Source organism: Euleptes europaea, chromosome 6, assembly GCF_029931775.1.
Source record: "Euleptes europaea isolate rEulEur1 chromosome 6, rEulEur1.hap1, whole genome shotgun sequence".
Taxonomy (NCBI): Eukaryota; Metazoa; Chordata; class Lepidosauria; order Squamata; family Sphaerodactylidae; genus Euleptes; species Euleptes europaea.
The window spans coordinates 26,808,058-26,832,932 of record NC_079317.1 but is presented as its reverse complement, the minus strand read 5'-3'; the positions used below and the strand labels follow the sequence as shown (position 1 = coordinate 26,832,932).

The window sequence follows — 24,875 nt, the reverse complement described above, 5'->3', positions numbered from 1 at the left end:
ATTGGGTCATGAAGTCGTGTCACCTGAAGCAAGATACTTGGTGGTCCTAATCATTACAACATAGGTTTTGTTTCCTCTGGCATAGTTATCTTTATCATTAAATACATCATATCTGTTAATTCATTGAAAGGGATCACAACTCCACTGCAGAATGCATTTCAGCAGGTGTTACAATTGTTCCCCTTCCTTATAAAAAGAAAGGAGTTTTACGATATCTCAAAGACTATCAAGATTTATGGTAGCATAAATAAATGTTGAATAAGTAATTTGATGAAGTAGGGAGGTAGGTGAGGCTAAGAGACCTGTGAGTAGCCCAAAGTCACCCTGCCAGCTTCATGTGGAGGAGTAGAAAATCAAACCCGGTTCTCCAGATTAGAGTTCACCGCTCTTAACCACTACACCATCAGATGATTGTGGTGGCTCAGAGCAGGAAAGCAACAGAAGACTCCCCCCCAATAAATTATCATAATACATCTTACATAATTACAGCCAGCTTGTTTGTGCTGAATGTCATTCTTAAGAAAGCTGACAACTGACTCAGATTTTTTTTAAAAAAAGAACATCTGATATTGTCATCAGCACAATGAAATACGGTACCACTTGGATAGCTATGAGTGAAAAAGTTTGTTAGAGGAACTTTAAATATAGCTTTTCCCGACACTACTGCTGTAAAAGCAGACCTACATTAATACCCAACAAGGGTTACAAAGAAGATCGCTCAGAGCAGAAGACCTAATTTAGGAACAATCCTCTCCTAAATGGCATATAAGGGTTCAATGGGGGTGAGAACACTTTACTTGACAACTTTCCAAAGTACAGCCATGCATGCAACTCCTTGCTCGGCTCCCTCCCATAACACACTGATATCCTATTATGGACGCAATAGCTGGGACACTGAGCAGATCCACATGTTACAGAGCAGTAGAGAAAAAAGCGGCCTGTCCTCTCCTTTTCCCAACAGCAACGTGTCAATTGGAATTTGTACATGCCACTCATAGGTATAAGAACTCCTGTCACCAGTGAGGGACATGTGAATGCCCTTCTATGGGTGAGCCCAAGTTATGAACTCCTTCCTGACGGATACTGGTTTGAAGCCCACCTGGTTATCTTTCAGGCACCGTATACAGTTTGTCCTATTTATTCAAGCATTTGGTGGCTGATTTGCCTTGGTGTCTGGGATTTGGGAGGGGGGGCTCCTCTTTCCTCCCAATGCTGCTGTCATCTTAAAAGCTGTTTTTAAAGGCTGCTTCTACAGGGTTGGATCCTGAATGATTCCATTCATCTAACAGCAGGGTGTTCTTTGCATTGGCAAAAGACTTCTTGCGAATGGGAAAGAGTCATAGGATCCAAAGCATGTAATGTCATTCTATTAATAAAGTACTATTGATAATAAAGTGCAAATAATATAATCAGACATCTTGGGTGCCCACTGGGCTAAAAAGGCAGCACACTTTATTACCCGAATTAATTAAAACAAATACAGAAGTCCGGTGGCACCTTAAAGAATAACAATTCGCCCCCACCTGCCCCAACATAAACTTTTTTCTTCACGTCAGAGCTCACTTTACCAGATGCAAGGCATGTCCATCCAAAGCATGTTATGTCTATGCATTTGACAAAGATGATCTCTGACTCATGAAAGCCTTTGCTGGAATAAATGTTGTTAGTCTACTTGGATTCCTGTTTAATGTTGCTACAACAGACAAACACTGCTACCCCTCTGGAATTATCTGAATGAATCAAGAAAACCAGCTCTCGTCTGCAAACCATGAACAGAAAGCACAGATTTTACTATATGAATAGCTTATTTAAAACAGCATACTCCCAAATATTTTGTTATGGTTGTATACCTGGATTACTTCTGATTTTACTAACTTGTTCCCTACTGACCTACATGCCTGAGGCACCTTCTCTCCCCATACTGACCATCTTTCACTCCACAGTGGAAGAAATTACCGACAAAATACCAGCAGCCATTTTCGGCAACCAAAGACCTCATCAATAATGCTGAACCCATAGAGCTGCCTTAAACCAAAGTGGATCATTACAGTTAGTAATTTGACCATTACAGTTAGACCATTTGACCATCACAGTTAGTATTGTCTACTCTGACAGGAACAGCTCTCCAAGGTCTCACATCACCTATGTTTTAACTGGAGATGGTGGGAACTGAACCCTAAGACCTTACACTTGAAATGCAGATGATCTACAGCCCCTCCCCAATGTTGTCTGCAGCTGCCTAGGCAACCCATAATGGTGGCCAATATCTTATGAGATAGTCTCACAACATCTTGACACACTATTTTATGTTCATTTTCTCCCCCTACCTTTGTTAACTTTATTTTTTTCGCTGCAACATTCAAAACTCGCCCAGGCTTGCAGAAACATCTCCCCAATCTGTATCTGGTCCCATTGTGCAGATTTTTTTGTTTTGCATGCTGAGGACCAAGTTTGGAATCAGATGCAAGAATGGACAGAAATGCTGCAACAGCCATTCATTGTTTTAAAATCAAGTCCTGATAAGTAGAGATGAGCAAAAGAGGCAACACTCGGAAACAGTGTTTGCACAGAAAGCCATGGAAACTGTAGGAAGGAATTTAGACAGTTGTACCAAAAGTCATTTCCACACCATTCTCTGTCTTGCAAAAAGAACTAACATTCAGGCACATAAAGCCACCTGCCCACATTTTACTTTCAAAATTCAGCGGTTGAAAACGCTAGACGTTTATTTGTTTTTAATGTAAACCCAGATTCTTGAGACTCTGCATGGGGGCTGGCAGATTCTGCAGGTTGTGTTAGAAATGTGCATAACTAAATTTGCTCATAATTGCTTCCACTAACAACTCAAAATGTGATCAAGGAATAGAGAAAGACAAGGACTTGTGGGAGGCATCTCACCTCATTCTCCCCCACTATTTCCTCTTTCCCTTTCCTGAAAGTCCCCTTTGCCTCGCCCCTTCTCCTGCTTCCTTTCCCACCCAACAGCCAACCTAACTCTATCCTACCCCTTCATCTTCAGTTTTCTCTCCCCACCCCCCATGGCTACCTCTACCTAGAGAAACTATGGCCCATTTATGTGGTTCCAGCAACTGGGCCAGCCCCCCTTGCATGGAAGGGAGCCTTCAAGGACTTGTGGGGAGCACCACACTTTCCCCCTATTATTTCCCCATTCCCTGTTCCTGGCAACCCCCATATCCTCTCCCCTTTCCCTGCCTCATTCTCTCCTCAGCCATTCACCAATTTACCTTTTATCTGCCTCCCATCTTCAGCTATATTATTTATTCACTTCATTTATGCCCCACCTTTCTCCACACGGAAACCAAAGCAGCTTACATTATTCTCCTCTCTTCCTTTTTATCAGCACAACAACCCTGTGAAGTAGGCTAGGCTGAAAGTATATGACCAGCCCAAAATCATCCAGTGAGCTTCAACATCAAGATGGGGATTCAAACCTGGGTCTCCCAGCTCCTACCCTGAAGCTCTAACTGCTATACCACACAGGCTTTCATAGGGTGGCTGCTGTTGAACAGTAGCATGTAGCCAAGCCTAGTTCAGTCATGCAAGTCAGATGGTATCAAGGCACCCAGAGGCCTACTGTCAGGCCTAGGGTTGCCAACCTCCAGGTGGGATCTGGAGATCACCCAGCATTTCAACTGATCTCCAGGCAAGAGATCTGTTCCCCTGGAGAAAATGGCTGCTATGGGGTGGGTGGGCTCAATGGCATTATATTTGGCTGAGGCCTCTCTCCTCCCCAAACCCTGCCTCCGCAGACTTCATCACAAAATCTCCAGGACTTTCCCAAACTGGAGCTGGCAACCCTAGTCGGGCCTGGCCCCAATGAATCCTCCCTCAAAAGCTTAGAAAGGGCCCTGAACCCCTCCCCTGCCTTTTTACTCAGAGAAACCCATGATGGAATACTGTAGTTGTCTAGCAACAGCCATTGAGGGAATCCATTGCTTAAAACTACAGGTGCTCCATTTATCATTTTTGGGTTGTTCAAATACCCCAATGTATTTTTTTCAGGTTTCACATTTTTCTGTAAACCTGGGCCCCTTTTCAGATTTACAGAAAGATGTCTTGCCCATTCACAAATCCCATCACTGGATTTAAGTATCCTCAGATTTGGCGAACTTTGCTATTAGTATATAGATTACTGTTAAAGCGAAACAAACCCTAGAACAATTTGGGCTTAAAAGGCCTAAGTTTCAAAAATGAATTAGATGAAACTTTCTCTGTGAAACCCAATTCCTATAAAGAAACAGGGATTCTAGAGTACATCTGTGTGACCACATGCAGCTTAATTTCCCTTAAAAGCCCAATAGTAAATGCATAGCAGGCTTTGGAGTTTTCCCCCCCCCTTACTGAACTGGAATTTCCTTGACATTCAAGCAAGCACTTCCAGCAGTTTAAAACCACGAGCTGCTGTGGAGAAAGAAGAAACTAGACAAGGAAAATGCCATCTTCAGCAACAAAGTTTACAGAAGCCAAGAGAAGAAGTCACAGGAAGGACAGCCAATAAGCAAGGAGGAGTCCAGAAATGGCACCACATATTTACAGCTGGCAGCCTTTGCCTCATCGCAGGCCTAGAAGTTAACTCCCATCGGTGAAGCAAGAGATGTCCTCAGGGTGAACTCTGTTCCTGTTTCTTACAAATACATACAAAACTACATGGTCTGCAGCCAAGATCCGCTACCCAAAGGCCTGAAAGGGCAAATACTCCAGCCCGCTCGACTCCCTGGGAAAATGATGAGCTACAACAAAGGCATTAAGTCTCTCTTAACGACAGCGGCACTAGTGGGCGCAGCTATAATTACAGCAGACCTACATAATGCATTTGAACCAGCACCCTTTCCCTGCAAGCAGAGGATCTGCCACATCAGTAACTGCGTTGCTAGGGCAACTGCTTACTTTCCATATCAACTGCAAACTTGTTGCTATGGAGACACATATACAAAAAAAATTCCTCTCTATAGCTAAGGACCAGATGGTAGGGAAGCCAGGAGCGTCATGGGCTAAAGGGATTGAACTGAATGGGACACATGGCAGGGCATTCAAATCTATGCACCAGAAAAAGAGGATGAAAGCTGACCAATTGGATATGTAGGTCTAGCAACAAGGAGAGAAAATAAAAAGGGAAGCCTCCCGTGCTATGATTAAGGTTGTTGAACATACCAGCACACTACACTAACTTTGTAACTGCACCAAGGTCTTTCCTTCCATTCCATAAATTTATCACAAGACACTACAATCAGTATCTGTTTTTGAAAAACAAATCACAAAAAATTAAGCATATTGTTAGTGTAAAGATAGGAACAGCAGGCTTTCAGAAAACCCTTTCACCTCTACCGAAGCAGGTGAAGACACATCTGTCTGGAAGAGTTTGAAAGTAAGGGCTCTGCTGGCAGAGTCAGGACATGGTGTACAAAAAAGAAGATCACACAAATATTCTGTGAATCTACAGAAGAAAGTTTGCACAAGCTAATATAAGCTGGGGGGGGGAGAACTCTGCCTTTAAAAAAAGATCCCAATACACTGATTCTGTCTCATACTGAATGAACAATGTTTGCTATTTGTTAGCCCACTTCATAAACTAGTTAAGACACCAGTGCTTGCTTGTAGGGAACATTGTTCTTCAAATCAATAGCTTTACTTCCTTGGAACATTCACTGAAAGCAATGGAACGAAATAAAAGTAGAAGGATATACACACTGCAAAAACTGCCAAATCCATATTATACGTAAGTAAACACTGTTGACTGAAACAGTGGATTTACAATCAGGGTGCTATTTGTTTTTAAACTTAGAACAGTTTGGTTTAAACATTCTGGCTAGAGTCTACATACTAATTTCTTAAATACACCTTTAAAATGATTGGAGGAACAATGATTCTATTCTTAAGATCAAGCCACAAGTGAACAAAAAAATTTTTTTTTAGCAAATCAGCTGAACAAAAGAAATCAAAACATCTCAGTCCCCGCTAAACTGGAAGTCTTTACACATTTTCCTAAGAAGCTGCAGTAACCGCTTCCAAGCATGACAACTTCCTGTGTGCAGACACAAAAGTGTGTTCATATTGCAGCAAATATAATGCTCGGAAAGCTCCTCTTGTGACCCAGCCACACTGCAACTGAACACAAGCACTGCATATGCTATTCTAAGCATGCTCTTCTCTAATCGCTGTGCAGGCGGTCAGCTGGGGAACAGGCCAAGCTCCTATGACTCTCATCACATGAAGCACAGACATGGGGAAGCCCTTTTCAGTGAGACCATCATGTTTCTCACAGCGTTCAGATTGTTCTCCACTGCCGAATCTGGAGAGCCGATGCCATGACTGAGAAGGCTGTGATGTGTACCACCACCAATCTAACCTCCCATGGAATAGCAAGCAGAGCCGCCCCCTCCCCAACCAAATAAGCAGCAGGGCTCTTAAAAAGGGCCCAACTAAAGAATTAGCCCATCCTTTTAAACTGGAGGGAGAGAAATCTTGGCCGTCTTCTGGTCACTGTGGGGGGAGGTAGTAGTGAGTTTCCTGTATTGTGCAGGGGGTTGGACTAAATGACCCCGGTGGTCCCTTCCAACTCTATGATTCTATTATTCTAAATGCTCCCACTGTGAATGGAGCTTTACTACACAAAACTGGCATCTAAAATAATTAAGTTTATGAATTCCCAGTTCTGCCCTGTTCCTGCTGGGCTGAGGAGGATCTGGAGTTCGGAGGCCAATTTTAACGTTCATGGCCAAGCACAAAAAGTTGCTTCTAGTATTCCCAGCAACTGCCATCTTTTCCACCCTTCATTTCTGTGTTTGTTTGCATTTTATTTATTTTAAGATTTATAGACCGTCCTCTATCTCCGGCCAAGGCTGGGCTCAGGGCGGTTCACAACAAGTAAAATAACATTTACAACAAAATACAGAACAGTCTAATTCTAGTTAAAATTTCTAATTCCAATTTAAAACAACTATTTAACTCAAGGGTGTCAAACTCATTTGTTACAAGGGCCGAATATGACATAAATGTCAATTGGTTGGGCTGGGCCATGCCTCACCAGCGCAGATGGGGACCGAGGGGGGGGGGGAGCTGCCATGGCTAGCTTACCTGCCAGATAAGAGCTCTCAAGGGACTGAATCTGGCCCCCAGACTTTATGTTTGACACCCCTAATTTAACTATTTAAAACAACGGTGCTCAACTATCTGCCCCACAGGGCCAAAAACCAGCCCAGGGAAGCAACTGGGGTCTCCTACAATGGTCAGATGGAGAAGAAGGGAAGGCGAGGGAGGCAGCTATGATGGAAAACTGTTGCTGCCCTCAACCATAGACCTGGCGGAACAATTCGGTCTTACAGGCCCTGTGGAACTGTGATAAATCCCGCAGGATATTCTTCACCACCGTCGCCAGACTAGGAGACCTGAGATGGTGTTACAAGTTACAAAACAGCCACAGGTGTAAGGGAACACTGAAGTTTTGCCCCTGAGTTTAACACACACACAAAAGTGTGATGCTTTACATAAAGAGATTGGGACGACAGACATAACAGAACCATCAGCAGCTGCTGCTTCTACTCTTGAGTATATTAGAACCCGCGGAATAGAGTCCACAGCTAGGCAATTTTATTAAATGTTGGCAGCGTGTTATACAGAACTACATTTTAAGACATAATGAAACCCCCTCCTACTTACCATGTTGTTATAAGTAGTTAAGCAAACAAGCCCAGACAAACTGATACGCTATTTGCCAACAACCAAAGCATTTTTATGCTAGGGTTCCACACAATTCCTCCAAGAATGCTCCAGCCACAATCCAGCCCCTGTGCCTTCGCAACAGATGTTTTCAGCAACAATATCCTGTCCATGCAGTTGTTCACATGTGCGGCACATTTTTTGTACAACACACGAACACAGCTTTCAGTCCAGAAGGATGAGCAGCAACTAGAATGACATGGGGAGGCCTGTGTCACTGATAACTCTCCTAGGGAAGTATTTGACACTCACAGACACCCACTGTAATTACAACGATGTTGAGCACATGATAAGTACCTGGGAAAGATATAGTGCATGCCACAAAATACTCAGGATGGAAATATCTTCCAAATACCGTCACTATGTTGGGGGGGGGGGAACCATGCAGAAGACGTACCAGAATGTTTTTTAATGTGAAAAAAGGCCCAAGGCTTCTAACTATTACATCCGGTGGCTTCTGGGTTGGTTAGGATGAAGCGGACGCTTCAAAGCCATGCAGACAGCTCTGATGCCCACAAAAGAGCATGTGTGTGTCTGGGGGACAAGAGTGAACTTCAGGAGAAAAGCTTTCCTTTTACATATCGTTATAAATTTTGCAAGAATGGCCATGAGGAAAAAAAAGAAAGAAAAGAGTGAAGATTCAACATCAATTAACAAACACCCACAATTCTCAGAGCTGATAGAATTTTCAAGCGCTATTTTGCATCCATTGATGCCCCTCTGAAGATTTCAAAAAATATGTCATTTGCTAAACTCTTGCGCTGTGCATTCCCCCTTTTATTTATTTAGCGTGGATTAAAAATCACAACTTCAAGCTCAGCTCCTTGCAGAAAATGAAGAAACTGTGGAGGCTGTACAGCTGGCTAAGTGGAACACTTCAACTTGAAGACCAGAACATCTTTGGTTCTGTATTCATGATCTTACCAGCTATAGAACTCTGTGAGACATATTCCAAGGCCATAAACAACACTCACCATTTACTTGTTGCTGTTCCAGTGGCGCAAACTACCCCTGTTGGAACAGTGGTAGCCTCAACACCAGAGAATCTGAGCCTACCCAAGTTATTTTTTCCAAGTGGAATGGTCCCTAAAGCTTTTACCTCACTTCACATCTGTAGTTTTCCACAAAAAAACCTCCTGACTAAACTCTCCTTTGGCTGTTCTGGTCCTACCGCTTCTATCTCCCTCACCCTCTTGGATACTATTGGCATCTCCAGCATACTCTTCAGTTGACCTTTCAACATATTTCCTTCTTCCGGCTCCTTCACCAGAGCCCTAAAATCCATTCACTTGCAATCCCTCTGTGCGCCTCATCTTACCCTCCAGGACGGGGCCATGGCTCAGTGGCAGAGCACATGGTTGCAAGTAGAAGGTCCCCAGGATCTCCAATTAAGAGAGCTCAGTCAAGAAGTGTTAGGGAAAACTGTGCTCCGCCTGAATCAGAGCAGACAGCACTGTGTGAGATGGACAAATGGTCCGACCAGCATAAGAAAGTTCCATGCGTGTTCCACATAAGGGGATGCAACCGTATCTCACTCAAATGTGTCAACAACAACAAAAAGGTCAACCACTTCAAGCTTGTTAGGCTTACAGGTTTTACATGGGAGTTGGAATCTTTTTTTTAAAAAATGCCCTATTGATCTTTATCTGGCCCTTTTAGTGTCCACCCCAAAAGCAAGCCCATTTCATTCGGAGAACCTGGGTGTAAACATACAACTTGTCAAATACAGCCCTACCTTAAGGGACTGTGTGTGTTCTGTTCAAAAGGGAAGCCAAAAAAGTGAGAGAGCCTGAGTGTACTTTTTAATGTTGTAAGCATAGTCTTGGCTCGGTTTTTTATTTTTTGGATGTTTTGGATACAAGAGTAGGCCTTAAGCATCGGGCATCTTCAAACTGATTTATAAGTGCGTCTTAGAGAATGTGTCCATTCCGAACATGACCCGAGTAATCACAGATGCAGGTCTGCTTTCTTTGCAAAGACGAGCGATACATACTTGGGGATAAAATGCTCTGTTTCCATTTAAGGGACCTTTACCTTGCCAAAAGCAAATCTGTTGCAACAGTGGAGAGATTCTTGTTGGAGGTTGTGTTCAATTAATAAACACACTAACAAAGGAAAACAAAACCCTACAACCGCTAATGTAAGGAAATCTACCTCTGGAAAAAGGATTAAGTTGAAATATAAACACAATTTCCTGCTCAATAATTTCCTACAACAACCTTTTTGCATTATACCCCTCAATAACCAGAAACGGTATCTAAAGTATACGGTCAAAACAAGCGCACTCTGTGGAAATTACTCCAGGTGCTTTGTACAACATGTGTACAATTCAATGTAGGAAATGCAAAGAAGTTAAATCCGGCCCTTTCTATTGGGCTGGAATAGAATATGCAGATTTATGAATTTCATCTAATTCTCCGTGACTCACAGTGGAAACTGATTTGTGAAACCCAAAGATGTTCTTCCTTCCTACTAAAACACCACAGAAAATACTAACAAAAACACTCACAACTGACCCATTCAGACAAGATTAGCACACAGATCTGCCTAACACAGGGGTGGGGAACCGCAGGCCCGGGGGCCGTTTGCGGCCCCCGAGGACATTTTTTGTGGCCCTCGGGAGCTCCGGGAACCCTGCCGCGGAGGCGGGGCACAGGGTGGCCCTCCCCGAGGGTGTTCCTGGGGCCACGGCTTACAGCACCCTTGTAGTACCCTTTGGACCTCCTCTCACTGACTGTTGGTTGTTGGTCGGCGAGAGGGGAGGGGGAGGGACTCTTCCCCCAAGGCTGCCCCCTACAGCTGCGGCATGCAGGAACGCTGCGGCAAATTGTAAGCCCCTCTCGCTGCCTATCGACTGTTGAGCAGCGGGGGGGGGGGGAGAGGCTGGTGGCTCCCGGCGGCAGAGCATGCATGCAGAACCAATTGGGCTTGGGGAGGGCTTTTATGGACTCGGGCGGGGGGAGTGCACGAAGACTGGGGCCCGGTTGCTTGGTGCTCCATGCGCCGCCGGGTGTGTGTGTGGACGGGGGAGGTGAGGTGGCTGGGGCCCGGTCACGCAGGCCGGCATGCGCGGGTGTGTGTGGGGGGGGGGAGGCTTTTCTCTCTTCCTCTTTTTCTGTCACTCTTTCTCCTTTCTCTCCCTCTCTTCCTCCCTCTTTTTCTGTCTTTGTCTCCCTCCGTCCTTTTTTTTCTTTCCCTCTGTCCTTTTCTTTCTTTCTCCCCCTCTTTCCATTTCTTTCTCCCTTTCTCTCTCTTTCTCCCTCCCTTTTCCTCTTTCTCTGTTTTCCTTCCTCCCTTGCCAATCGACTGTGGGCTGCGCCCCCCTGGCGCCTCGTTTTCTGGGGGCCACCACTGGCTGCCCTCCCACCTGGGAGGGGGAAGTAAGGGCGCCCTGCAGGCCTTCTCTGGGTGGCCTCCCCTGGGGTTGCCAACCTCCAGGTGGTGGCTGGAGACCTGGCAACCCTAGCCTCCCCCCCCCAATCGGGAGATCTGCACCTGATATGGCCCCTGAAAGATGTTATAAATGTGCGAATGGCCCTTGGCAGGAAAAAGGTTCCCCATCCCTGGCCTAACACCATAACATGCAGAAAATCACCATGCATAATGGAATTATATGAGTACAGAGCACAGTTCAATGTCATACTACATATATCAATGTTTTTTCCTCAAAAACAAAATATTAGAAATCGATTTCAATCAGATTTTTTAAAAATCTACTGGAATTTTTGTTTTACATAGCAGGCTAATTTAAAGTCTATCCGTAAAAACGGTTACACTACACTTCTAATCTCTCAAAACCAAATCCATAATCCAGTGCCAGCTATTTTGAACTATGGACAGTTTTCCTATGTAAAGAGTAAACCATGGGTTAAATATCTACATTTCAAAGTCACACACTGTGTCTTAGTCCCAAGCCTTGTTTTACGTGAATGAAAGGGCAATTCTGCCAGTGGAGAAGGAGACAACCTTCAATGATTTCCCTCTCCAGAGCTCCACATTACATCCAGTGCTGTTCCTTGGAACTGAACATACATGGAGCTGCCTTATACCGAATTAACCATAGGTCCATCAAAGTCAGACTGGCAGTGGCTTTCTAGGGTCTCAGACTAAGGTCTTTCACATCACCTACTACCTGATCCTTGTAACTGAGGACACTAGAGATTGAACCTGAAAGTAGGTGCTCTACCACTGAGCCACAGGCAGGCTCATTTCAGGGGGAACCAATAGGCAGCACTGGGAGAAGGGAGGCCGAACATTTTGTTCCTCTCACTGAGCTTTGCTCATACTACTTTGGATGCAAGGCCACAGATATTACACAATAGATCATGTACTAGAAGCTAAATCCTACAAACATTTTCTAAGTGACCTTGTAAGGACCCATCCTGGACAATACACTAGGCAGCATGGAGGCTGGTCATAAAGAAGGGCAGGTATTACGCAAGTCAGACTCTGGTGCTGCATGTGAACTGTTCTACATGGATTTGTGCGCATACTTAACTTTTAATTACAAGACATAGCTTTCTATTAAATACGCTATGTATTGTATATCATTTTCTAAAAGTAAAAATACCATATAATTAAGAAATAACATAATATATAGTTAAATTAAATCCTCCTGAAATAAAGGCTTTACTTAGCCATAAATAACTAATTAAACAATTGCTTGGCACTTTTTAAGGGAGGTAGCTTGGATCCAGCAATGCGCAAGTAGCAAATAATTAATTTAGAGCACTTCCACTTGTGCAAGATCTTGCACTTTCTATATACTACAGTGCCCACACATTGGTTGCACAAGATCTTGCGCAAGCAGAAACACAAGTGAGGATACAGTAAGTCTGACTTAGTGCAAGCTGCTCCTACAGTCTTTTTCTTGCGTTGCCGCTTGCACAAGAGCTCAAGCACAAGAAAATTCTGTGCTGGAGCCAACCCAATACGTAAAATGCACAGAGGAAGCTTGAACCATATAGGTCTTTTTTTCTTGGTAATTTAAGTCATTATTTAGACAATTCAGTTTAAACCAATCCATTCATCTTGCTCTATATACCATGGGTTGTCACATCCTAAAGAACTTTAGCAGCTATCTATAATTGGCTAAAGATGTAAGCACTACAGCAGCAAGAATCTAATGGCTGGTTGCAACTGGGACCAACTGAGGTAGAAAGATAAAAAGTACTAAAACATAAGATTACTAAAGTAAGGGTAGTCTCCTGTGCAAGCACCAGGTCACTGTTGACCCACGGGGAAACGTCACATCACAACATTTACGAAGCAGACTTTGTTTACAGGGTGGTTTGCCACTGCCTTCCCCAGTCATCTACCCTTTACCCCCAAGCAAGTTGAGTACTCATTTTACCGACCTCTGAAGGCTTAGTCAACCTTGAGCCGGATACATGAAACCAACTTCTGTTGGGATCAACCTCAGGTCGTGAGAAGAGCTTGAACTGTAGTACTACAGTTTACCACTCTGCACCACGGGGCTCCTCATGGGAGTGGTAATCTGCAGTACTGCAGTCAAAAGCTCTGCTCACAACCTGAGTTCGATCTATGTTTATGGGGTGGTTTGTCCAATTGTGTTGGATATCTTTATGCTGGACCAGGACAGTTGAATAACTACCTCCAGTCTCAAATATTACCATCCAGTCTCAAGTGTACTCATTTTGAGCAAGGTGACTGAACAAATGGCAGTTGGGAAACTTCAGGGACTTCTGAATGAAGCAGATTGTTTGGATCCATTGCAACCTTGTTTCAGCCATTTCAGTCCCATAACCAGGCCTATGCCCACCCTGGTAAATTACTTGTGCTGAGACACGGACAGGGGAGTGCAACCCTATTAATTCTCTTGGATTTCTTGGCAGCTTCTGCTGCCCTCCTAAAAGAGCAGGTTTGTAGGTTGGTAGTGCTGCTGGACCCCGGACCTCCTGTTAGATAAACAGGTGGCAGCAGTAGCCAGAGGTGCCTTTTGCCAGCTCCAGACCTTCCTGGTCAGGAAAGATCTTGCGACTGTGATGGATACCCTGGTAACATCTAAACTGGATTACTGCAGTGCACTCTACATGGAGCTTCTGTGGAAGACTGTCCAGAAGCAACAGCTGGTACAGAATGGTGAAGCCAGAATGCTGACTGAAGTGGGTGGTAGGGACCATATCACTCCAGTCTTGGGGCCAGTATACCTTTGGAGGCCCTGCTTCAGGTGCCCTCACCCCCTGAAACTAGGTGGGTGGCAACCTGAGAGAGGGCCTTCTTGGGTGTGGTACCAAAACCTGGTTGTGGTACCAAAACTTTGAAACTTCCTCCCCAGGGAGATTTGTTTGTTTCCCCTCTATCAATTTCTTCAGCCAGTAGGTGAAGACATTTTTGTCTGGTTTGGCATACCGCCAATAACTGTTATTGGCCTTTATGTACTCCCTGGTTGTGGTGTTATGTGTTCATATATTTTTATTAATTTTTTTATATATGCTTTGTTTTAATGTTGAAATGTTTTAACGTTTTTATGTTTGCCACCTTGGGGACCATATTTGGGTTAAAAGGAGGCACAGAAATAATAATAATGATGAAGTTCAGTACAGAGATTATAAAGTAATATGTTCTGTGCAGAAACTGAAAGATTCAGATCGATAAAACAAGGTGGGTGAGATTACAAAACCATTAAAAAAATGTATACTGGTAATGTCAGATACGAAAACTACAATTTCTGATTTAATATTCTTTCTTTTTCTAACCTCCTTCACTTAGATTTGAAAGCATGTTGTACCTCAATAGTAGATACAACTGCATCATACTAGGTCAAAGATAGCTACATGACAAAAAAACAAACAAATAAAAACATACAAGACATTCTGGATTGGTTATGTTGTCCCTGCATGTCTCCTTTTTCCTCGGAGATGCACATTGCCCAAAGTACTCTAGGCCAGAGAACACAAAACTGCATTCTGCAACAATCACTTCAGTCTATGGAGAGGAAACCATGTCATCTGCTCACTTCTTTTTTTTTAAATGGGGGCAGAGAGAGAGATGTCATTTCCACACTTTACCACCTTGAAGAAACAGGAAGGGAAAGTGTGTATTCAGCCAAAATAAAGAACTACAAGGACAAGTTTAAAAAAAAAAATTGTTAATTCTTTGAAAGCTTCCTTTTTTATTTTACTCAAAAGTGTAGTCTTGCGTTTCATACCCATTTTGCCTGCCACACACTACCCTTAAAGTCCTAACTAGGGTTGCCAGGTCCCTCTTTGCCAGTGGCAGGAGGTTTTCCACTGCTGTGGATCTGAAACGGCCATATCCATTGATGATTGTGGCTTTATATGGACTTTATACACAAAGATTACAATACTAATACTTACCTGGTACTCTGTTGAGACCTTTGGAATAATTTCTGCTTTATGTGGATTGTATATATTGTATATATTTGTGCTTTGTATGTGTTATGTATATGGTCCTTGTTTCATCTCAGTACCTGGAGGTTGGCAACCCTAGCCCTAACATTTACCAGGATGGCTAGAAGTGAAGCATCAAGTAAGTTTATATGGGCCTGTCAATATAGTTATGGTACATTTTTGCAACATTCTACCATTATAACACCTGAAAACTATCACCACATTAAGACAAACAATTTGGACCACTGGTCTTAAAGATGGCACAGAGAATCTACTTGAGGATCAGTTATAATCTGGCCCAATTTGGGGGGGGGGGGAGAAACAGAAGTAAAATAGCTATAGAAGTTTTTTAAAATTGCCTTGATGGTCAAGTTTGCGACCTATTTTGCGTGCACCAGAAACATGCCTTCAATTTCCTTTTTTTCCTGGCTTAGATTCTATCAACCATTCCAGGGGCCTTGTCCTCTCTGGCTTAGTGAAAATCCATTTTGAGTTCATAAAACTGTGATGCTGAAATTTCCCATTTAAGTTATTCAGTGAAGCAGGGGCACGTTATGAGCACGTGTGCTTTCGGAAAAGTAACTCTGTGAAATGCCTTCCTTAACTAAAAATGGCAGCTGCTTGACCAGCACAATGCAGAAAAAGCAGGAGTGACATATACAGGTAAAGTGAGAGAAAAGATTTTTCAGCGGATTCGTTTGGATGAGTGCCGTTTTACTTTCTGGTATGCTGTTTCACAAATATGAAATGACACAATATCATGATACCATACTAACAGAATGCTTTTTAAAAAAAATTAACAGTGTGTGGAAAATATCAAAAGCAATTTTGGCACACTGTAGAATTTTTAATGGATTTGTGAAGTTTTTTAGCTACTGCTTGGGACAAAGGTGAGTGTTCTGTTGCATTTGTGCACAAAGGCAAGAAAAAAATATTTTTCCATCCCTACTACCCAACAGAGAGCTGATGCAGCCCAATGAACATAAGTAGATTTGTAAGAAACCTGCCATATTAACTTCCAAACCATATGAACAGTACAAGACCAGTGGTCCACAAAGTACAGCTACGCTTTCTAGCCAGCCATTGTTTTCTACTAGCCTATATTGAAGTCCTATCCCACTTTAAAGCTAGACAGACTACACAGCCAGCTAACAGAAAACAATTTCCATAAGATCATTCCTAGGCAAAATTAGACCATCTACTAAACAAAAGGAAACAATTATCTCCACTTAAAACCAAATAAAAACTATTTTGTAAAAAATTGGAAATTGAACTCATTACTTCATACCAGGGGTGGACAGGATTTATGCTTGCAAGATCTGTTTAGTTTGTAATAGAACTCTGATATCCACCAACCTAGAACCAAACAAATAATGGTGATTCATTGGGCAAAGCCAGGCACAAGAGGTAAAAACATTGCTTTTTGCAGTACACACACAGGTTGCTTCTAAAGGATCTGTTCAGCCCAGGAATTAGTCAACGCCAGCCACTGAATCCATAACAGATAATTTTTTTTCTTCATTTGCAGTTTTTAAGGAACAGCAAGTTGAGTCAGCACTTTTAAGAGCAGAGAGTTCCATCTGAAAGCTTAGGATCATTCAGATTCACATAGTGCCATCCTGAGAACTCTTTCCTGGGCATAAGCCCTCGTGAACAGACCTGATTAGGACTGCGCTTATAGACATGTGACTTGCCCATGGATCAGGAAGAGGACAGAAGCGTATGTTGTTCATTGTTCGCCCTGTCACTTTCTGTAAGAAAAACAGACTTTTGGATTCTGTGCATATTACTATTTAAAAGCAAGCATCATTGACAGTAATGGGACTTCCTCCCAAGTTACTACGAACAATTTTGCAGTCCTAGTTGTTGTACCCACACACCCTCAAAATTATTGTGAGGATCACAACCAAGGAGTCTGCTACCAACGACCACATAATTTTACTTCGTTGAAGATTACTGGGATTTCACAGGAAATCCAATAGTCGGTGACTCACCTCTATTATTCACATCGTTTTAAAGAATAGTGAGACTAATAGTAAGGTGAAGCAACACAAAGTCAGAAAGAGTCCAAAAAACAGGGTGGCAAAGGTGGTAGTGAGTAGTGACAAGGAATGATCAGAGAACAATATAGGCGAAACTCAGGGATGAAGCACATTTGGCAGAGAATGGGGATTAGAGCTAACCGAGATTGGTAGGGCCTGAAGATAAAAGAGATTTCGTACCCTTCAGCATTTTGCTAATGAAAACAAACTCTCTTGGTCATAAGTACCTGTGCAGAGCTAAAGGGGAGGGGAGGCCTGGGAGCAGAGGCACACCTGGGCAAGGGAAACAGAAGCAAAAGGAAGACACATACAGGTGTGTGTTTGGGGGGGGGGGAGGAAGAGGCTAAGTAAGTTGTCCTGTCCTCATACTCTTAGGCAAACCAGAAAGAATGATTGGGGCAAGCAGCTTCACATATGAATGCAAAAACGAGAAAGTAAACACCAAACAGAGCACCTGAACAGAGAGTAAAATCCTCCCTACCTACTGCAAAGGAGCCAGAATGGACTGGTAGATAAATGCACATTCTGATGGCTCTTTGGTAAGCCTCAACTGGCCTCAGGAGATAATAGTCACCAGGATGAAAACTATGCTTGCCCCCTGGCCTGTAGGCAAGTGCTTTTAAGAACATAAGGGGGAATGGTACAGACATTGCGCAGTTTGATATCTCATTATTGTTTATAACTCAGGTGAGACTTCCCCTTAGACTCTTTATTCCCAATTTTCTCCCTCCGCAGGTTAGGGACTGTAATACTGAATCAGCGCTAAATAAATGTTTAATTAAAAACAGTTACGTGTTAAATTGAATGACATGGCACCTCATCTGAAAGAACAGATGTAAAATAATGCTAATTTAGAACAAAATCTAGAATACCAAGTGAAAAGAATCTAATGTGTAAACAAGCATAAAGCCAAGCGGCGCAACACCTGTATGGTTCACATGGTGAAAAACCAGTATATGTACAAGAAAGCTGTGGAGAAGTAAATTTCATGCCAATTCCCCACTCTGGGTTTAACCATCCCATCCCTCAGTGACATACATTGTTCTGGGAGACCCCCCAACAAGGGCTTTTCAAGAGGCATCCTTAGGGCTACTGAGCAAAGGGGAACCCAATCAAAACTGCTTCCACTAATTCACTTAATTTGCAGAGGTTTTGGAACCCCACCCCCATAGTCCCCCAACACTGCAGCCTGCCTATAGGGAACCAAATTAATAGAAAGAGAAATGTATTCCAAGTGAAGAACGATATCCAATCTACTTACACAATACAATTGTATGCATCTTGTATACTTGAGAGCACACCATAATAAGCCACCCAAAATTGACAGTTTTATAAAAAATGCGCACACACAAACAACACTTTCCTTCCTTGGGCAGACAGTGATATCAGTGCTATCAATAATGAAACATCTAATACCAATATCACCTTTCTGAATTAACTAAAATTGGAAGAATGGGGAGAAGTGGGAAGATACACAACTTCTGCCGGTCAAACTGCAAAAACAAAACACAAGTTTCAATGGTTTATGCAGGCAGGGAGAATATTGTTCCAGTCTCACCTGACTTCTGTCTTTGTCCACCTTCTTAAAACACTTATTCAATGACAGATTATGCCTCACAGAGTTTTTCCATCCAGTGGGGGCATTAGCAAAATAAGGGAAGTGTTCCAAAATCCAATTGTATATATCCTTTACAGGCAGTCGTTTGGTTGGAGAGTCCTCGATGGCCATAAATATGAGGCAGCTAAAAGAGTATGGTGGTTTGCAGTTGGGGTTCTGCTTGGCATCATAGGGCATGTCAGCATGAGCGGGAGACGGAGGGGTGTCATCGTCGAGATCCTGCACGGGGCTAACACTTCTTAAGACCGAGTCCCCAAAACTTTTCAGCAAGTTCTTACTCTCATGTAACCAGTTCAAGTTAGTTAGTTCTTCATCCTCCATGGGCCCTTTTTCTGATCGGAGAGCAGGTAAAGAGATATCCAAGTCCTCATCGTCATGAAGCGTCTTGGATAAATCACTATCCCGGTAACACTGGCTTAGTCCGCTGGAAATGCTAATCCCCGAGCCCTCCGGCTTCTTACTGGGAGGCATAACTGGACCCATTTAGATGGAGGCTCCTGGTAAAGCGATCCAAGACATTGAAGGGAGGGGGAAGAAACAGAAGTATTAGTTGACAACACCAGAGTTAGCACCACAACACTGACAGATTTATCCCCTCCCCCACCCCACGTCTGCAATTTGGCCTTTTATGAAGCCTACATTTTTTTTAAAGTCACATGGCACACACATCAAGGTTTGTTAAGTAAAAGGATATACAGGCTGGGAAAATAACTGGATTTCAACCCTTGGCATAACACACAAGGATATTCCTGAGATGCTTTGTTTTGTTGCCTGTATACAACATTTCATCCAAAGAGGAACGTATACCCTTGAATTTTATCATTAAGGCCGCAATTCTACACACTTATTTGAAGTGTAAGCCCCCAATAAGATCAGTGAGACCTACTTCTGAGCAAGCATGTGTGGGGCTGCACTATGTGTAAATATCAGTGACACCCTTCCTGCTTGTAATAAGCACAAAAAATTGAGAGCTTAAGACCAGTTGCTTCAGATTAAGTTCAGCTGTTTCACTTCCAGGATGAACACAGCAGCCACATGATAATTATAGTCTCGCCTGCTGTAGCTGAATGTGCAAGTGGGCAAAACTCCATGTTTATACACACAGCAGGCCACAATGACACCCAAGCACTTGATCACTACAGCTACCAAATTTGCCTCCAAATGAAGTGCAAAAAGATTCTGCTGTTGGGGTTCACTGCCAAGATCTAGAGACGCAGACACATAAACCCCCTCCAAAAAAAAAACACCCCCAGCAATACACATTTTACTGAAATGAGAGCCGGTGATAAATACAATAAGCGTGACCTAGAAGAAAGCATGAAGAATGACATCATATCAACCAGCAGAGGCGGTTGTTTCTATATTGGTTCCAGGAAGCAATATGCAAGGCTACATTATATTTTCGTTATATCAAATATAAATCAAAACACCAAGGAACACGTGCATTATACACAGAGGGAAGAATTCATAACATAACACACTCAGTGAAGTCCAACAATACGCAAGTCCTCAACGATACCTTTCCCAATCTCTCCTACAAACATCCCGTCCAAATTCCTATCTTCAAATCAATGACAGCTACATCTTTGGCAAGCTCTTTGTGCTCTTCAACACTGATTCAAAACCGCTAACAGTTCTACCAAAGACTTGATTCTTTGTTTAAAAAACAACAACAACAAATCTCTGTACTTGTGGCGGGACCAATTTTTGTTCATTAAAAGTATGCAAGTTTTTTGTTAAGAACACAAACAAGTGGTAACGTGGAAGTTTACCTCAACTTACACCGATAGAAACAGCGTTAATCAAAAGCATGCTGGTTACAGTACAGAAAGGGTTAACAGGAAGTGCAACATCACTCGCTTTTTTAAAAACTCTAACCCGCAGGACGTTTTTATACAGTTCAGCAAGATGTTGCAAGGGAAGTGGAAAAGCTCTTGCTTGGTATGCTTTAAAGGAAAAAGCAACTGAGAAGTGAAACTCGCCTTCATAACTCACAAAACAAACGCGTACCCATGGTGGAAGAAAACTGTTTAGCAGAGGCTCCACAAACTTTAAAACACTGCATTGCAAAGAGGTTTGTTTCAGAGCACTGACTGCTGAACCCAACTCTTTGGAAGGGGCTTGATGCTGACCAGAAGATCCTTTATAGCAACATGAGAGGAAGTGGTAATTTCATAAGAGGTCATTAAAGAAGGAGTAGGCCCTGCATAAGCAGAGAGCTGAGAACGACTGTGCTCTGGGGTAAAGCACAGAAATTCATACGAAGGATACAAAAACCCCTTAGAGTTTGAGGGAAGGGGGTGAAATGCAGTCATTTCACATTAGAGCAGGGGTGGGGAACCTTTATTCCGCCAAGGGCCATTTGGATATTTATGACATAATTCGTGGGCCATACAAAATTATCAACTTAAAAATTAGCTGACCAAGCCCCAAGCAGGCAGCTGCCCCAGATAACACCCACGCCCCCCGCGTGGGGAAGCAGGCAGGCATCCAACCAGTAGAGCACTCGCCCACCTGGTGGCACAGGATGGTCTGTTGCACCAGCCGGGCATAGCCATCCAGCCGCACGCCAGAGTTGCTCCTGCTCCAAGTGGTCGGGGCCGGATTCTACAGCCGGCTCTTGCTACTTCCACCTGCAGGGGTGAAATGAGGATACACTGGCTAAGAACTCTTCCCCCCCACCGTGCATTCTGGCCCTGTCTTCTTTAACCCCTCCATTGTCACCACTTCCGCCCCAGCCCTCTTGTAGTACAGAGGGAATACATTTCTCCATGGCTCAGGTGGGAAAGGGTTCACACAGTTTCTTGGGCAGTCCTAGCAGCTCCATAGCTAATGACTCTTCTGCAAGGGGGGGAAAGGTTCCTTTTCATGGCAAAACAAACTCACATCTGCCTTGAACAGAAGCTATTCCTGTCCGCGGGAGGGGGTGGATCACCAGTCTTAGATCCTTCTGAGCTAGAGATCTGCCAAGACCCACGAAGGGCCAGACCAAATGATTTTGCGGGCCTTAAACGGCCCCCGGGCCTGACGTTCCCCACCCCTGCATTAGAGCTAAGCCAGGAAAAGTGGGATGAAAATGCTTGAAAACCTAATAAAAACAAAGGAAGTCACAGGGACGCAGCTGAAATTGTATACTTTTAAAAAGGCCAAGAAAATAACTTGGAAGCCACATTCCTACCCCTCTTCCGCATCCAACATAAACGTTTGAGACGAATGGGACACACTACCCTCTTCCAACTGCTCAAGATGGCTTGCTGCTCTCCATAAAATAATTGATCTGCATTTTATGACTACTGTGTAAAAGAGGATTTTGCATTTTTTCCCCCTGAAGTAGCCCTATTAAGGGTGCAATTAATGAATTGAAACATGCAAGTACAGGGGAGAAACGGATGTGCCTAGAGAAATGGGCCCTAAACGATACATCCTTTTGTGCATCCCAGCTGTATTTGCAACTGGGAGCACGGTACATAAACGAGTTCAGTACGAACAGAACTTGCGTCCCAAGAGCAAGCTTTTAAATAGGAAAATTATATCATGGCTGACAACATAATTTAATTGCTGTGTTGCTATGACGACATGCTGCTCTCTTTCAGTTTAAATGTGCTTACTTGCCAGTATCCTCCCAAAGGGCTGTATTGCACCATCAATTTTCACTCACAAAAAATAGTGACTTCGCCTTAAAAGCTTACGGTGGATTGATAGATACAAGTAGCTCCATTCCTGCAACTTGGAATGATCAAGCTTAACTGAATAACATAGCCCCAGTATAGTTAAAATTGCAATCTACAAACCATTTTCCTCCGAGTAGGAGACACAGTGACTTTACAATACAAGCCATTCCTGAGAGCAGACTTAAGTGTAAACATGGGAACTTCGTGCTGCGATCTTGAACACAGTAAATGTCTTTTCACCTCAAAGGCACGATCATGCCATTGACAATATTTTAAAGACATAAGTAAGTCACTGGGAAATCCTACATCTGACTTTGGCTGGTTTGGAAAGATTAGGCCACATAATCTAAAACACCAACCACCTTCTTTTTACAGAAGCCGGTTTCAGTTTTGATCCTTCTGCCAAAAATTATAGTGCGGAAACTTTTATTGTCTTGTAAGGATCCCTTGCCAAAAGGCACACAAACGTCTGCACCTTTCAAGTAACTCAGACCCCAAGTCACACTCCCATACTGAGGACAGCAGGGAAAGGTTCTAGCACTTTGCAAAGAATGCCAGTACACAGCTTACGTTTCATTACAGCGTACCACAAATCCTAGTGAAGGTTTAAGTAGGGTCGAAGAAAGAAGGCAGAAATTGAGATACAGGGCCACAAGTGAGCTTTCCACGACCAGTCTCCATCTGCTAAGAAATTTCACTCCTGTGTTTCACAGCTGGGCAAACAACATGAACTTCTGCAGTTCAGCAAACATTTGATAACCTGCTACTAATTCAGTAGCTCCATCAGATACTCTTCTAGGAACTCAGGAGGGATCTCCCACCCAAGCACAAACTTTACTATTGTCTAAGACAACCACAATCTCTTGTATTTCCAGTTGTAAAACCGACATAGCAATGGCACAAGAAGGGGGGGGAGAGAATGAGAAAAGGGGGGGCATTAAGCCAATCCGCAGTTATTAATGTGTGTCAGACCTACACGCGTTACAGACTCCAGCAAAAGCCGACGTGAAAAACCTAAACACAGAAGCGTATCGTTGTGACGGGGAAGAAAAACAGAGCGGAGGAAGGAAAAGGCAGGCAGCCAAAGTCAGTTTTTCTTCCTGCACATTGCAACACTCCCTCCCGTACTAGTCAAAAACATTTGAAGGGGAGAAGGAGTGCAGTGATTGGCTGGGATTCGAATCAGTCAATGGCGTTGCTAGGAGACTGCAAAACTGCACTTCTGCATCTACAAGCCATTTGCAGCAGACATACCTTCAAATGCTCGTCAGATGTCATAAACCTTATCCCGGCCTTTCCTGGATCACGCCACGAATCCCAAACTTAGACTTCGCAAACCTACAGGGGCCTTTCCAAAAAAAGACATTCGAAACGTTTTGGCATTTATTAAAAGCAGAGCATTCCACCAGGGAGGGGGATTCCCAAAGGATCCTTAAAAAAAATTTTTTTAAGAAGAATACAGCCCAAAGAGACTGCTAGTAATAAGAGAGCAATCTGCAGATATCAGATAAACAGGCTGCGGCTTTCCTCGGCTACGCGCAAATTTGCTCCCCTCCTAACTTTAAAAGACAATGCCAACTCTATTCGCCAAGAGTCTTAGGAAATCAGACAACAGCAGCAAAACAGTATTTACACATTAGGGTCGTGCTTGCAACTCTTCCTTTCTATCTTCCGCCTTCGTTGCTCCAGGTAACCGAACAGAGAGAGAAAATCATATCTCCCCCCCCCCCAAAAAAAACCCCAACTATCAGGATGTTCCTTTTAAACGTTCAGTCGTTGTTACACTAATTCACGTTTGGGGGTGGGGTGGGTTCCCCCCAATGCAGAGAATCTTACGCAACCTTTCGGATAAGGGAACCACACGTTTATTTTATTATTATTTTTTCCCCGACTCCCCCCCAAAAAACGTACCAAAAAAAGCAGGAAACTTACCTGCCTTGGGAGAGGTCGAGGTTTTCACTGCTGTCTTCCCATGATCATTATGCAAACTTTCATCCGATTGAGCAAGGCATCGCTCCCTCCCCCAGCCTGGAGCCAGCAATGTGGCCGAAGGGAACGCGAGAGAGACGGGGATCCCAGGGCAGAGGAGGAAACGCGAGGGCATGGGACCTTGCTGCAACCCCCCCCCCTACTTCAGCTTCCTCCCCTCCTCCTCCTCCTCCTCGTCTGTCCCCTACGGATGAGTCGGAGCTAGCACAAGAACGCTAAATTGTTTCCACTGCAAACAAAAAAAAAGAGAGAGAGAGGCAACACATGACCAGAAAGGGGAGGGAGAAGCGAGAGAAAACGTGGGCAGGGCCAGGCGAGACGAGCCGCCACAGCGGGAAGGAGAGGGCTGGGCTACCGGGGGGGGGGGGGAAGAGGAGCAGGAGGAGGGCGCTTTGCTTTGATTGCACCACGATCCTAATTGCACGACAAAGAGAAAGAGGAGGGA

The 24,875-nt window shown here is 43.7% G+C and overlaps 1 protein-coding gene across 3 annotated transcripts in view; it reads right to left on the bottom strand.

Annotated features, from left to right (window-relative positions):
* FOXN3 (forkhead box N3) overlaps positions 1-24,573 on the bottom strand; it is a 171,701-nt gene extending 147,128 nt beyond the window's left edge. For all 3 annotated transcript variants that reach the window (XM_056851432.1, XM_056851433.1, XM_056851434.1), the window contains exons 1-2: positions 24,374-24,573; positions 18,711-19,267 (exon numbers count right to left, since the gene is read on the bottom strand). In XM_056851432.1, the coding sequence (XP_056707410.1) occupies positions 18,711-19,253 (543 nt within the window). In that variant the 5' untranslated portion in view covers positions 19,254-19,267; positions 24,374-24,573. The remainder of the gene's footprint in view (positions 1-18,710; positions 19,268-24,373) is intronic.
* Between the last annotated feature and the right edge of the window lie 302 nt (positions 24,574-24,875).